The following is a 16,659-nucleotide window of genomic DNA, read 5'->3' on the forward strand; positions in this document are numbered from 1 at the left end:
GCATGAGAAATTATTCTCATCTATCAAGTTCTTGGGAGAAAATTCTCCCAAATACTAATTCCCAGGAAAAACTATGCTAGTTTGTTTTTACCTTCTGGACATCGCAAATCTTCCCTTGATTCTGTTTTCCCCTTTGTTTAGATTAGGGAGGCCCAAGAAAAATTTATAGTACATTTTTAATAACCGTGCAGAACCTTATATTTTGTACTTCTAGATATCTTTTTAGTTTTATACATTGACCAGCATTTTCATCAGTCTAATGTTTTTATAATGTTATCACGTTGTACGTTCTTCTATCAACTACCTCAAAAAGTTTAATGTAAATTTATACATGACATCTTTTCCCACACTCAAATCATATTCCATTGCCCCTTAGAAAGACAATATATGATTTTTATATATCTTTATTTTATTAAAATATCTGGCATATAATTCATATTTAGGTTTCTTATCTTATATATCCTTTGATACTCTCACTACTGTGTTCTGATAACTAATAAAACTCAGAGACAGAATCCTTATCCTTATTAATCCTTATTAATGATCTGTCTCCATCAGATCCCCACCATTTCCCTTTATCCAAGAGGTTTACCAAAGCCAACCTGTTATTTGTTCTCTTTTAAAATTTGTTTCAGAGCCAGACGTGGTGGTACACAGCTGTAATCCTAGTACTTGGCAGGCTGAGATAAGAGGATTGCAGGTTCACAGTCAGTTTCAGCAATTTAGCAATGCCCTCCAAAACTTAGCAAGATCCTGTTTCAAAATAAAAAATAAAATAGAACTGGAGGTGTAGCTCAGAGGTAGAATGCCCCAGGTTCAATCCCCAGTACCACAAAAATAATTAATCAAGTATAAAATTTGTTTGGGGTCATCAATTACTACTGGTAAGACTGCTAGTGTTGAATTTTGAAAACGTTTGCCTCCATTTCTGTTCACGTTTACATGGCATTGTAAAAGAAGACCACTGTCCAGAATTTACAAAGAAATAAAAATGAATGGGGTGCAAAAAATGAATCTCCCCTTCCCATAAACTAAGGTCACAGAATCTAAATTTGCCAACTGCCTGCATCTGGGATGTGCATTTATAAGATCAGAGCTAATGAAAGCAGTGACATGAAGCCACTGAACCAATGATTTGTTTTGATAAAGAAAATAAATTAGTTTTTTTTAAGTGAAGAGTTTGGCTAAAGTAAAAATCTCAATTTTTTCTATGTCTACAAACATGTTGCTCTTCTGCTCATTTCTTTCTAATACTTATTCTTGGAGTCATTTTTTGAGTACTTTTGAATTTACTATGCAATATTTTAAGCTGTTGTTCAAAGCTCATTGACTTAATTCACTTAGCTGATGTTCCTGTAACTTTGGTTAAGCAGTAAGTAATCTTTCTGTAGGGCCCTTCAGCCAACAGTATGGACCTTTCTGCTAATTCCTTCTACACCTTGTTTCTTGGCTGCTCACATATTTACTATATAATGCTTTTTAAAACTGTTATTCAAAGTTCCTTGACTTAATTCATTTAACCCATGTTCCTGTAACTTTGGTTAAACAGTATATTTTCTGTATAGGTCCTTCAGTCACCAGTAGTAAGCAGAAAAAGGGTCTGATTCATAAAATGCGAATGTATGCCAGTTGCCACTTTCTTAAAAAGAACTTGAGTAATGTCCGCATTCTCAGCCTGTTTTCTGTGCCATGTGTTTTTCTGCCAGGATATTCACCCTGTTGTTGTGAAAGTGGTTGGATAAGAGAGTACTAAACATAGAGAAAGGGCAATTCCAGAAGAACAAATGATGGTTTAATTTAGGCTGACGCCTCCCCAGTTGGTGGGGTCCAGCTCACCAGGGGTGGGCAACGTTCACCGCTTAGGTTGGGCAAATTCTCAAGATGCCATTTGACAGAGTAAAGGGGTAGAGTGTCCCTCATGCTCCCTTGTATTAGCTGGGGGCATAAATAAGGCAGTATATTCCACTCTTAAGTTCAACTCAGTTGCTCTATCTTTTTAAAGATCATCTCAGATTTTAAAAAGACAATGAAAACAAGACTCCCCTGAGAATGAAAGGTTTCTACAAGTTTCCTAATAATTATAGCAATACCAACATTTTAAGTAGTCTCCAAGACTAGACTTCCTAACATTCCTATTATATGAAAAATGAGGGCATCACACAAGTGTCAAAGAAGCATGTGCAGGTAAACACGGAGTCATGTAATGAGGAAAATAGAAATAACTGTCTTTCTCTTAAGGTACTAGCTGTCAACATAGAATTCTAGAATCTCAGAGATGATGGAGACTTTAGAGGTGGTTTAATTCATTCAAGCCCTTTATTGTATGAAAGAAGTTACAGAGCCAGGTGTGGTGGCACACACCTGTAATCCTAGTGCTGGAGGCACAGGAGTATTACAGGTTTGAGCCTGGCCTCAGCAACTCAGACCCTCTTTGAAATTGAAAAATAAAATAGGGCTGGGAATATTGCTTAGAAGCAGAGTGCCCTGGGAAAGGTTGAAAAGGTTGCAGAGAAGTTGTGACCTCTCCTACATCACACAACAGATCAGAATGAAAAACTGACTTCTGCTTTACTTGTTTCCTTTACAAATTGTAAAAAATATTAGAAATCATTGATTGATTCCACATAATAAAGCTGTTCTGTTTCCTTTACAGGTATTATTAAAGTTGCATGGCTTCCTCCGTTCTTATTCAAGGAGTTACTGACTTAACTACAGAGATATCTCCAGATCACTTTCTTATCACTTCAAGAAATGAAGGCCCGGTGAAGTTCTGGAACCTGACACTGTAAAGAAAGAGGAAGTGTCAAACAGAGCCTGGATCTCTGTCTCCTTTTGCCAGCTTCACTGGACTTTTTGCAATCCAGGCCACATCAAGCTGTTTTCTAAGCATTTAAAATAAAATTTAAAAATTTAATAGAAATTAAATTTCAAAAGAAAGTAATCACATTTATGTATTTGCTCAAATTTGCATTTTGCAAACAGTGTGTGTATGTGTGTGTGTGTGTGTGTGTGTATTAAACATGGTGCTCCTGTACCTAACAAATCATAACCCTCAGATAATGACATAGAAATCCAATTCTGTATGGCACACCTATTGGAGAGTTACTATCAAAACAAAACAAAACAAAACAAAAAACAAAAACAAAAACAAAAGAAAATCCAAAAATATGATATAGACATGCAATGAAGTATTATCCAGAAGAATCTCAAGGACGTTATGCTAAATGAAATAAACTGATCCAAAAAAGTCAAATACTAGCCAGGTATGGTGGCACATTTTTGTAATCCCAGTACTTGGGAGGTTAAGACAGGAGGATTGCAGGTTTGTGGCCAGCCTCAGCACTTAGTAAGGCTCTCAGCAACTTAGTGAGACCCTGGTTCCAAATAAAAAATAAAACAGGGATGGGGGCATAGCTCAGAGGCAGAATGTCACTGGTTTCCATTCCAGGGACACACACACACACACACACACACACACACACACACACCACAAGACAAACACTGTCTGATTCCACCTGCATTAGGTACCTAGAATAGTCAAATTTGTGGAGAAAATACAATGATAGTTGCCAAGGGTTCGAAAGAAGGAGGAGCAAAGAGTTAGTGTTTAATGGGTATAAAGTTTCAGTTTTGTAAGATGAAAAGAGTAATAAGAGTGAATATTGATGATGGATAAAATACATTATAAATTATAAGTACATTTAACATCAATGAACTGTACACTTAAATGGTTAAGATGGTAAATTTGGTGTTATATGTATTTTTCCATAATTAAGAAAACTGGAATAATTTTCAGTTCACTCTTATTATGGCCTAAGAACCCCACCCTCCACCCCCTCGGCATCTTCTCTCTTTTCTATTCCCAAGTGATTGTCAGCAAGGGAAATAAGAACCATTATTATTTCCATTCTCTCTCTACAACAATTTCCCTATTGATTCAATCAAAAAATATGGGGGAAGGGATTAAGGACAACATGATATCTGATTAACTTTCACTCTGCAACATAACACTTCGTTTAAAACATCTCCTCTCTGTTTAATTGGACTTCCAACTCCAGAACAACAACAGGTTAGAGAAATGAGGCGGGAGTAATTTGGAGTGCGCTCTAAGATGAACAAGTTTAGATTCATCCTGGGTTTGGGAAACTAATTCTCATCCTATGCATCATCAAAGATTCCTTTATTTCTCCTCCTTGTTTTTCCTCCCCATGAGTGTATCTGCTGTTGAATCATGCCCATGCCATTCAAAGATTATCTCACTCTAATGAGGTCAGTCCTGTTTGCACTGTTCCCACCAGTCATGAGAAACTGTAAGTCATGATGCCCAAAACATTATATTAATATAATGCTGAATCTTCTTTGAAAGAGCTAAAGCCAAGTAATGTAAGCAATTTTAATGATGTGACTGTCATTTCAAGATACTACTATGGGAACTACAAAAATAGTGCAATTATTAATTTAATATATACTTGGTAGACTTTACTTGAATGGTTAAAGATACCTTGACACCATACATTAGTGGGTACTAGCTATCCAAGGAGTCTAAAACACAGCACTTTGCTCCCACTAGAGAAGTAAAACCTAAATTAAAATCTCGCAGGAAGTGACCAACTATGATTTGGTAATGGGATTCATTGCTGTCTCCTGAATAAAAAAGGCTAAAAGGTCTTTCATATACTTTGTAATCCAAAACTTGGTCATAGGTTCAGTACTTTAGCTGCAAAACAGCCTTGTGTATTGTAGAGCTATATTCAAATACCGTTCTTACTATGTGGCCTTGGATAAGTTACTTGAACTCTATGAATCTCTGCTTTCTCATCTCTAAAATTGGCATAATAATTTAATAATTATTTAATACTGTAATAATTTCATCTTTAAAATAGGTATAATCATGTAATTAATTAGAGATTTTTCCTGAGGGAAAAATAAATTATAATTCATAGAGAGCTCTCACAGCAGTATCTGATACATTGTGAATGCTCAATTAATATTCTCTATTATAATAGGAAACCAATGTTGTATTTATAGTATATTATACAGTAAATCAAATAAAATATACAGTAAATAAAAGTTATATTATATAAACAAATGATGGTTTCTGAATCACTAGACTGTTGAAATTCTTTCATAGTTGTCTAAGATCTTAACTGACACTTTGACTTTTCAGGCATTCATTGACTACAAACATTCCATTGCCCAGTATTAAAAAGTAGGGGTGTTTAAATTTTCTAGTTGAGCAAAAGGAAACATAAATATATCTGCATGAGAGGGCATTTTCTTGTTCTTCTTTCATTACCTTATTAACATATAAAACAGATATAGTAAAATATTTCTTTAAGGAAGAATCTCTGACTCTTTTTTCATTGTTTTACTAATATATAAAACACATACAGCAAAATTCACTATATTTTTAGTGCGCTGTTCTGCAGGTTTTGACAAATACCTATAGATCTCTAATCATTATCACAATCAAGATAAGGACAATTCCAGCATCCCATTATGCCTGTATGCTTTCCCAAGTTAGTCGATTCTTTTCTACTCAAATGGCAAACACTGATCTGTTTTATGCATTTTGTTTATATATTTTGGCTTTCCCACATGTCATGTGAATGGAATAATAAAAAAAAGCAGACTTTGAGTCTGACTTCGTTCAGGTCAGTAAAGCACTTGAGATTCATCTGTCCTGTTTGTTTTGTTAGTTGTTTCTTTTTATGTTTTTTTAAAAATTTTTATTGGTACAGTGAAATTAGGCCAGAAACGTTGTGATTACTAGAGGAAAACAGAGGACCAATCTCTCTAACATACAGACACAGGCAAAAACTTCCTCAGTAAGATCTCTAAAGTTCAGGAAATAAAACTAGAAATCAATATATGGGATTGCATCAAATTAAAAAGCTTCTGCAGAAGAGAGAAATATTTCCAGCTACTCCTCTGACATCAGAAGTTCACTTCTTTAATGAAAATATAACCCTCATTCAAAAAAACATAATTTTTTCATGAAATCAATTATTGTAAATACATCCAAGGCAGTCTGCAAAGAAATCTTGACTAATTCTCTACAATATTTCTAAGATAACATGCTCTTTATATGCATACTAAGGAATATTTACAGATTGTAGATGATCACATCAAACATTTATTAAGCTCCTATGTTCATAAAGATGATGGTATATGATAAAGTACCATTGTAAAGAATTTTTAAAACTAAAATGGAGCTGGAATTTATTCTAAGCCCAAAATATTTTTAAATCAAGCCACAGGGAAATACTTTTGTTTCTATTCAATTAAGACCTGCACACAGAGTTTATGGAATGACATAATATCCTTCCTGAAATCAGACCGGTATGTAGGACCAGTATCCTTCACACATAACTGGTTCCTGAGCCTCTACAAACAAATCCCGATTTCCAAGGAAACAATCTCATCAAACGCTGCTCACTAGAATACATATTGTTCCTTTTGGAAACATTACAGTAAGATTTTTGTGATTACAACTTTCAGCTTCCCCTCTAAAATTCAATATAATCTTAAGCTCATTTATTCAAGTAGACACCGTATTTTTATAATGGCCCAAGAAATTCCTGGTAAACCAATATAATATCCATGTATTTTTAGTCCAGGAAGGGGGTGGACCAACCATTAACTGATTGTGTTTGTTAAGGGTATGTGTGTATTTTCTTTTCTTTTCTTTTTATTTTTTATGGAACTGGGGACTGAACCCAGGGGCATCCTGCCTCCAAGCTATACCCCAGTCCTATTTTTTATTCTTTATTTTGAAACAGAGTCTCACTAAGTTTTGGAGGGCCTTACTAAATAGCTGAGGTTAGCCATGAAACTGCCATCCTCCTGTCTTAGCCTCCCAAGTACTGGGATTACAAGCGTGCGCCATCACGCCTGGCTTATGTGTATCGTTTAAATGGGTACCAGTTAGAGGCTTCTTAGGAATGTCCATCTTTCACTTTCCATAAACCTATCCTATAAGAAACATGTTTTAAATCTTCTTGAACTTATCCTGTAAGAAAAATGTTTAAAGTTTCCATCTTCTTTTTTTTGTGAATAGTAATTTTAGAAATGTTCAGGCTTCAAGGCTGGGTATCTGCACTCCACCCTCTGCCCTTCCCACCACCCCAAGAATTAAAAGAAGAAGAGCATCTAGTAGCTTGTAGTCACAATTATCTCCTGTTTGCCTCAGGAAGCTTGTGCTTCTGTGCACACACAGGTCACAGGATTTGTTCTGGGGTGAACAATTTATTCTTTACCAGAAAAACAGTATCAACAGACAGGGCACCTCCTGACATAAACACTCTAACAGGAAGAGAATATGGTTCTAGTTGTCAGCCCAGGCCTTAAGAATAGAATTCTTTCTTTTCCCTCCCCATTGAGGATGTTCTAAAAACTCTGGGCAGGGTGAACATTAGTCTCCCACCCTTTCCCTAATTAAATAAACAAGTGTCCAAGTTTTAAATGTGACTAAATGTGAGGAACACATAGAAGGCTCTAAAAGCACTCACTGAGTAAACCTTTCTTGTTTGTTCTGTAGACACACGTACGTTTTGGAATTTATGATTCACTGTCCTACCGTGAAGTTTTTTCTTTCTTTCTTTTTTTTTGAGTACTTTATATTGTTATGTGGCAGCTAAACGCTGACACCGTTTGCTTAAAACTAGTTATTTTTAAAGTTACGTGCAGCATGACAGAGAAATCCATATGTTGTAAAGTGAAAACAATAACCTAAAAGCCTGGGTTAGCATGAAACAGAGCCAACAGAAATCAGAATTAGCAACAGCCTTCCACTGCCGGCCACTCACCTTGTTGAATTTTAGTCACTAGCTGGTAGCGTGCTAGAATCCGGCTCATCCTGTAAGGAGAGCGTCTTGTAGTCTGATCAAATCGCAAGTACATCTCCTGGCCCTCAGGTGTCATGGAATTTAGATAGTAGCAGCCTGAAGCTGGGGTCCTGGGCACCTGACTGAACATCTCGGCAGAGTGTCTATTGCCACCTCAGTCTGCCTGTGGCTGTTTGCGACAGTCTCCAGTCTCCGTCAAAGGCACCAAAGCCCAGGAGAGCTCAACAGACCAAGCGATTTTTAAAAAGAAAAAGGAGTGCCAAAAGCCACAACTCAGAATTCCAACCCCCGGGCCTCACGTGACCTCTGGAAGCCAATCAGAGGACGAGAGAAAACTGGGAACGTCCGCTGCCGGCCCGGGGCGTAGAGGCAGCGCGAGCAGCCGGATCCCCACACGGAGCTAAAAGCAAATGCCGGTATTTGACAAGCCTTGGGACTGACTGAGCACGCCCCCCGCCCCGCCCTCGCTGAAAGAGTTAACGGAGGAGAGAGGGAAGGGAAACAGCAGGAGCCAAACAAGTCCTGGGCAAAGGAGCCCTTTTAGGTTATAAAGGTTACAGGAAGCTTGTTGCCTTTCTATAAGGCAGCTGCATCCAGGTGAAATAGATGTCATAAATAGGTGGTTGTTGTTGTTAATTATTTGTTTTGCAGTAGGGGAAATTAACCCCCCCCACCCCCCGGCATTCTACCTAGGAGCTGTACTCCCAACCCTATGTTTTTTTCTTCAAAACAGGATCTCACTAAGTTGCTGAGGCCCTAGCTAAATTGCTGAGGCCGGCCTCAAACCCGTGATCTCCTGTTTCAGCCTACCGAGTACTAGTACTCCGTACTACAGATGTGCATCACCGTGCCCAGCTTAGATGTGATAAATGACAAACTATTTCAAATAAGCAGAAACAACGGAGTATAAGCTCAATCTTCATTGCAGAGAAAGGAATCAAATAAGGCTTGTCCAGTTAAAATGAAACTTTTTACTCCTAATACCAGGAGTAAATTCCCTACACTCCTGCCCCCCAAATGATGGGATTTGAAGGGCTTTTACAGATGAGACTCAGAGAGGCAAACTGTGCAAGGATTACTTATTAAAGCATCCCTCCATTAGTCTTTAATTTTTCTACTTTTCCAATTTTTAATAATCAAGAAGCACTATAACCATTTAAGACACTTCCAAGATGGAGAGATTCTAGCCAAGCATGGTGGTGCATGCTTGTAATCCCAGAATTCAGGAGGCTGAGACCAGAGGATCTCGACCCATGGACAGCCTCAGCTACTTAGCAAGGTGCTTCACAACTCAGTGAGACCCTGTTTCAAAAATAAAAATGACTAAAAAATAGGGCTGGGGGTGTAGCTTGGAGGTACAATACCCCTGGGTTCCATCCCCAGTTCTGCAAAAATAAATAAACAAACTAACTAAAAATAGGGCTAAGGGCATAGCTCAAAAAATGGGGGTGGGGGTGGATTCTGACAGGCAGCAGCTGGGAAAGGCTTTGCAGGGCCAACTATGCCCACATGAGTGCAGACTGGAAACCAGAGTGTGTGTTTAAGGAGACAGTTAGTAATTCAATCTAGCCATATCTAAGTGTCCATATGGGAGTAATTAGAATCTTCCCCTATATTTTTCCTCTTTAAAATTGTTTAATGTGAAGAGAAAAAGTCCATAGAAAACATGTTATCCTGTTTTGAGCCTGGGACTAAATACAAAGTGCTTTGATGAAGAACCATATGGCCAGGTTGCTTTTACATTCGGCCAACTCAAACTGCAGCATAGACTAATAATCAGGAACTCAACTAAAAGTTCAACAGAACTTCAGTGATAGCCACAGTCTTATTACTTTGGCTCTCTAATGGCAATCAGTTGAATGTCTTTTCCTGCAGGAAGTTTTCCTAGAATTGATTCTAGAATATACACTGTCATGGGAATTGTGAGCTTCTTCTGATAACTACACAAGAGGAGGCAAGTATTAATTTTCAGGTTGGGGTCAGATAGAAAAAGAGAGGTAGGTCTCACTGGGTCATACTGTGCTCTCTCCATTCTTATTTAGAATTTGATCAGAATTTTTGTTTGTTTGTTTGTTTGTTCCCCAGTGTCTTTTGTAGAAGATGAGAGAGATATAAGATCTAGTGACTTGTGTGCCATAAACATGGGCATGAATGGTAGAAAGGTTTAGCACTATTTTTCCATACCAAATACCTGGAAGGTTCATTAACCAAGCTCACAGAGTTAGTACTGTCCACCATGTGATTGAGATGCTGCTGTCAGCCACGATATAAACATGCTGCTGGTTTGATAGACTGGCAGTGGTGACACCCTTGTTATAAACCTTTATAAGCCAGATATTTGGTAGTTATCACCTTTCCACTGGGAGAGAATGGAAGAACGGTGGAGAGAGAAAGAAGAGAAGGACATGGACTGTAGGGCCATTGGATGTGTTTCAGAAAGGCAAGTAAAGGAAAATAAAAGGCAGGAAATCATTCATAGTCATTTTAAACTGTGAATAACGCTTAAAGAATGACTAGCCATTCCCAATGCCAGCCCTCAAGTTCATTGCTTACTTGGCTGAGTTTTAAAAGTAAACAGAATGGCTGGGTTTGGTGGTGCATGCCTGTCGTGCCAGTACTTGGGAGGCTGAGACAGAAAGATTGCAGGTTTGAAGAGAGCCTCGGTAACATAGTGAGACTCTCAGCAATCTAGGGAGATCCTGTTTCAAAACAGAATTAAAATAAGGGCTGGAAGTATAGTTCAGAGGAAGAATGCCCCTGGATTCAATCCCCAGTACCACAAAAATAAATTAATTAACAAATAGATAAATTAATTAATAAGATGGTTCTTCCTATGAAGCACTACAGTATTTTATGGCAAGAATACTTAAAAGAATTACATGGTCCCTTTGTTTGGATAATAATGAATGTGTTGAAAGTTTCAGGGTGTCTTGCTCTGAAAATACCGAAATCATAAAGATGTATCCTTGATGTGTATGCAGATGCAACAAAGTGAAACAATGCATTGTAGACTGGCAAAAAAGAACAAGCATTGAACATAAACTAAAGGAGAAAGGGAACTTCATTTCCTGATTAAAAGAAAGGCAACTTAGAATAAAGTCTAATTTTTCAACAAAGAAAACAAAAATCAGTGTAGAATAAAGTCTAATTTTTCAACAAAGAAAACAAAAATCAGTGTTCAAGGAAAAAAATCAAGGAAGGATTATCTATGAAGAATTCAAGTCTCCTTTGTGACTTATATGATGGAGGGAGTACAGTCCTAAGTACAGAAACAGTGAGAGGACCCAAAACATGAGTGCATCTTCCACAACTGAAGCTGTTCTTCCTTAAACATTCCCTTGAAAATGAGGGAATCTGGTTGCATTACTTTCTAGTTTTTACCTACTTTTTATCTTCCCTAATTTGATCATCAAAAGTAATCTTTACTCGCTATTTCAGAGATGCAATAAACAGATGAGTAGTAGAAATGGAAGAGAGGAAAAAAGAAAAGAAGAAGGAAAATCAGGATAGAAAGGAACTAACAAACAGTGTTGTGCACCTTCTGCTTGCCAGGTCTATGCTAATTATATTTCATGTTTTTAATTAATCTTTGCAGCAACCCTTTACCCTAAAACAGGGTAAAGAAAACTAAGATTCACAGAGGTGAAGCAGTGGCCCAGGTCAAATGACAAGTGTTTGTAGAGCCACCATGTGTCCCCAAGTTGATAACATTTTGACCCTTTTCATTTTCTGGCAAGAGGGGCAGGGAAGGAAAAATTGTGGCAGTGAAAAAGTCCTGGAGAAATAGGATGGGGGAGAAACAATGGAAGAAGAGACTTAAGACCATCATAATTTTATTTAATCACAGATGATTCTGGAATGTCTAAGTGGAAATACAAGAATGGAGTGACTTAAAAACCCATGGCGACTGAGAAGTGGGAGCCCTAGGAGAAGAAGTACAGGGCCCAGAACCTTTAACCAATGACAGCCACGGCCCCACTCAGCTATGTCTGAGAACTAGAGACCCCGTCCGAAAGTGAAGAGGTGCCCACAGCCTGCCTTCTTTCACAACTCTTCTTTTGCTGAGTAGCTTCTTTGTCCCTGGCTTCTGTTCGTCCTCAAGGCTAACTCCACACACATCTTGCCTTTTCTATGGCATTCATTCTCAACGCAAACACTCCAAATACAGTCAAAACTTTGAAAGTTGATCTCTAAACAAAACTTTGAGTATTGAAAATGTTCCAATCTTTTGATAGATGATCCCAGATTAGCGCCCAGTGGAATCCTGCATACACATGGCAGAGAGCTAGGAGTGGTTTACAGAAGCCAGGAATGGCTGACTGGGCTTTCATCTGTCTGCGGCTCCTTCTATTCCTTCGCACACATTCCAGCCTCCTCAATAGTCGGTCTGTGCCTAGGGAGCCAAGGTAGCGCTGCCAAGTAGGAAAATGTTTGAGATACAAGTGGCAGGCTAAAATATGCAGAACTGATTTGGAAGGCTGCTTTCAAAATTACTTGAACCCAAAGGTTGGGGATTGATGTCAAAGCCTTCCTTCGGGCTCTCAGACTCAGTTTAGGAGGATTTCCACCAACTATGATGCACGTGTCCACTCTTTGTCAAGGGTCTTCTCAATTTACAGCCACTGTGAGCTCAGTGTCCAGTGCAGGCAGTGATAACAACACTTGCCACCATGACAAGAGCTCATCCAAAGAGCCTTCTGTGATAGGTTCAGACCAGATCCTTTCTGATCAGCTCCTCAGCTCCACACCACAGATCTTACTGATCTTACTGCAGTCTCAGCCTGCTGTGTCTGTGGTTGGCCTCCCATCCCAACCCCTGCATATCCCGAAGCAGGTCCCCTACCCTCAGCTCCAGCTCATATGGCCAGTGAGCTGCTCTGGCCTGACCTGGTACCTTGCCTCACACCCAACCATTCCAGCCAAACTAAAACGATTTCATTTTTCTCAGTTGTTTCACTGAGATCTGGAATTGTGTGACTCTCTATTCCTTCATCCATTCCGTTTAATACCTATAAACAGTATGCGACAATTTAATTAGATTAGGCTCTCACATGTGCATATGGAATTCATTATTGATTGTCTTTATTATAGGCATAATGTTTTTACATTTTGGATTTAGAAGGGATATTAAACAACTTCTAATCCAACCAATTCACCACTACAGAAATTTCCCTGTGAGATAAATTTTCTACCTTGATATACTGAGTGTATCATTTCACAGAGAATCCAAAACTGTGTGTGTGTGTGTGTGTGTGTGTGTGTGTGTGAGAGAGAGAGAGAGAGAGAGAGAGAGAGAGAGAGAGAGAGAGAGAGAGAGGGGGAAAGGGAGAGAGAGAGACAGAGACAGAGACAGAGAGAGACAGAGACAGAGACAGAGACAGAGAGACAGACAGACACTGGGGATTGAATCCAGGTGCATTCTACCTCTGAACTACAATCCCAGTCCTATTTAATTTTATTTTGAAACAGGGTCTTATTAAGCTGCAGAGGGCCTTGCTAAATTGGTGAGGCTGGTTGCTAATCTGCGATCCTCCTGTCTCAACCTTCTAAGCGCTGAGATTACAAGCATGTGCTACTCCTCCCAGCTGAGTGCCAAAATTTTTAAGAAAGTTCTTCCTTATAATTTCCATCCACTGGCTCTAATTCTGCTATTTAGAACTATTTAGAAGGAGACAGGCCAAATCTATTTCTTCTTCCACTGGACTGTTTTTCAGATGCTTGTACAAAGCTCTTACAAGAATCTTCTTCTGTAGGCTATGCATTCCCTTTCACCTAACCATGACTGCTAACTGTTCCTCAAGAAATCAACTAAGTCATCAACATGGCTTCTCACTATTTCCTGAGCTGATTGCTCTCTTTTGGATTTACTCCAGTCTATGAATATTCCTTTAAAAATATGACGTCTACCCTAAGCTTAAAGCTCTGGGCATGACCAAGCTCAGCAGTTTACATGACAATGTGTACATTATTTCCTGCTTTTAGGGCTTTGCATTTTTGCAGATCCATTTTGACATTATGAGAGGCCTTATTTATTTATTTTTAGTTTATGTTTACTTATTCATGAATGAATTCAGCAGTGACTGAATGCCTGTACAGCAGACACTGGAGTAGGTATGGAGGGTATGGCAGTCATACAAAGTAGTCCCTACCCTCAGGGGACTGTCTTCCAGGGAAGACAGAAGAAATTTGCCACAACATCACAGGTTAGGTATTCTGTACTTAATGACCTCTTGAATTCAGGAATAGGTCTTTAAACTTATTTGAATTGTTGAGATATTTTTAATTCCTGTTTTTCTCCTCCACTGATTTATTTCTACCTTCTTCACTCTGATGATTGACAAAAATACCTATAGTAATAAAAAGTGAAAAATAAGCAACCGAGTGAATTTGGGGAAAGGTAAAGTATGGGAAGAAGAATAATAAAAGTAAAGAGTGAAATCAGTTTATAGAAGTATAAGCTATGCAAATCAATATATTCCCCGGGGGTGGGTTTAAGATTCCTCTAAGAGTTAGGTACAGTCATGCGCACCTAAAATCCCCATGCTTGGGAAGCTGAGACAGGAGGATCACAGGTTCAAGGTCAGCCTCACCAATTTAGCAAAACCTTCAGAAACTTAGTGAGACCCTGTTTCAAAATAAAAATAAATAAATAAAAAAGAGTGCAGCTTAGAGGTGGAATGCCCCTGGGTTCAAATCCAGTATTGTACCACACCATACACACACACACACACACACACACACACACACACACACCACATTCTCTTTCCCCTCTTTTCCTCTGAAACAAAGCAAAAAATAAAAATTTATAAAATTCAATATATACATAAAATGTGAAACAGCAGTAATCAAAATAAACATAGATCATCAGGGAAGATTTTCCTGGGTCCTCATATGGAATCAACATCCTCAAAGACATTCAATATGGTAACCAAATGGTTTGTAGTTTCTAACTGTATTGTTTAAGGTCAATAATAGTATATATAACAATGCATTACTTAGGAAAAATAATTTCTATGATGACCTCCAAAATATGATTGAAGTATGCTATTTCTTGAGCTCTTTTAAACCACATTGGACTTCAACATCATCTCTCTGCTTCAAATACTTCAAGCGTTTTCTTTTTTCTTTTTCTTTTTTTTTTTTTTTTTGGTGGTACTTGGAGTGGAACCCAGAGGCTTTCTACCTCCAGGGTATACTCCAAGACCTATTTCATATATTTTATTTGGAAACAGGGTCTCACTAAGTTGCTGAGAGCCTCATTAAGTAGCTGAGACTGGCTTTGAACCTGTGTGATCCTCCTGTCTTAGCCTCCCAAGTGCGGGGATTACAAGCGTGTGGCACCACGCCCGACTCTACTTCAAGCATTTTCTGTTGCACCTAGAACAGAATCCACAGTCCTGACTGGATCCACCAGGTCCTGTACCATCTGGTCCCTGCTGACCCGGCTCCACCAGTTGCCTCTCTTTCTGGCTCCCTCTGGGCTTTCCCTGTCAGCCTCACTACCCATCCCCAGGTGGGCCAGCCTTGTTCACTTCACCTAAGGGAAAGCAGCGCCTGTTCCTTGTCCTTTAGTACTTTCCTCGGTGGTTTGTACTTACATCTGTATTTGCTCATTGACCTACAAGTTGCTTTGATTATTGTGAATGGATCATGTCTTTTTCATTCATATTCAGTACTCAGTGTCTACTGCAAGCCAGGCCAGACACATAGTAGGAAATCAATAACAATCAACTGAATGAATGTTTGAATAAATTGCATAGAGAATTATCTGAAATTTCACAGAGATAAAATTTAGAATCTTTAGAAAAATGAATGCATACTTTTGTTTTTTTGGTGGTACTGGGGTTCCTGGAAGCCCTTCTACCTCTGGGCTACACTCCCAGACCTATTTTATATTTTTTTTATTTGGAAATAGGGTCTCTTAAGCCAGCGAGGCTGGCTTTGAACCAGCACGATCCTCCTGTCTCCACCTCCCAAGCACAGGGATTACAAGCATGCTCCACCGCGCCCAGCGAATGCATACTTTTAAGGCAATGGCTATAAATATTGTTGTTGTTCATATGATAGTTTGGACTGGATAAGGATTAGATGACAAATAATTTGAGGTTTCTCCTTCCAGAAAGAGCCTTAAATACACATAACTTTCTCTTTTGATTAGTAGCAAAAGCATACACATTAACCACAAAACAGAGGGTAATTTAAGGTCTCTTGCAAAAATTATGGAGCCTAGAGGGATGGACAAACTCTTGCTTCATAAAGAAGGGCTGAAAATATCAGAAACATATTAGTTATCTGCCTTAGCTTGAATCCACTTAAAATTTTATCATCATGTTGCTGTGCTGTTAATTAAAAAGACAAGCCAGGTGTGGTGGAACCCTCCTGTACTCTCAGTACTTGGGAGGCTGAAATAGGAGGACTGCAGGTTCAAGGACAGCCTCAGGAATGTAGCAAGTCTCCCAGCAACCTAGGAAAACCCTTTTTGAAAATAAAACATAAAACAGGCTGGGAATGTCTCTCAGAAGCAGAATGTCCCTGGGTTCAATCCCTAGTACCACAAAATGAATAAATACATACAAACATACACACATATATAAAAATCAATGTACCCCTAATTGGAACTGTTTTTATCTTTTGCCTTTATAAGTATTTGATTTTTACATTATCATTGTATAGGTGTTTGGGTTTGCCCAGTGAAAGGTTAAAAGGTCCCATGTTATCAAGATTGTATACTGACCTGTTCTTTTGATCTTGGCTTCATTTTTATATCTAATCCCTTCTAATCTGATGTCTTATAGGAATTGGACATATAGTC

At 38.5% G+C, this 16,659-nt stretch overlaps 1 protein-coding gene across 4 annotated transcripts in view; it reads right to left on the reverse strand.

The window, feature by feature from the left end:
• STARD13 (StAR related lipid transfer domain containing 13) overlaps window positions 1-16,659 on the reverse strand; it is a gene marked incomplete at both ends in the record, with an annotated part of 251,181 nt that overhangs the window by 185,034 nt on the left and 49,488 nt on the right. For 3 of the 4 annotated variants that reach the window (XM_080690169.1, XM_080690167.1, XM_080690168.1), the window contains one exon: window positions 7,809-7,977. The exons of the other annotated variant lie outside the window; for it this stretch is intronic. In XM_080690169.1, coding sequence (XP_080546295.1) covers window positions 7,809-7,977 — 169 coding nt within the window. Of the gene's footprint in view, window positions 1-7,808; window positions 7,978-16,659 lie in introns of those variants that run through there. 4 annotated transcript variants of the gene reach the window in all.

This window comes from Muscardinus avellanarius (assembly GCF_963383645.1).
Source record: "Muscardinus avellanarius genome assembly, chromosome: 2".
Classification (NCBI taxonomy): domain Eukaryota; kingdom Metazoa; phylum Chordata; class Mammalia; order Rodentia; family Gliridae; genus Muscardinus; species Muscardinus avellanarius.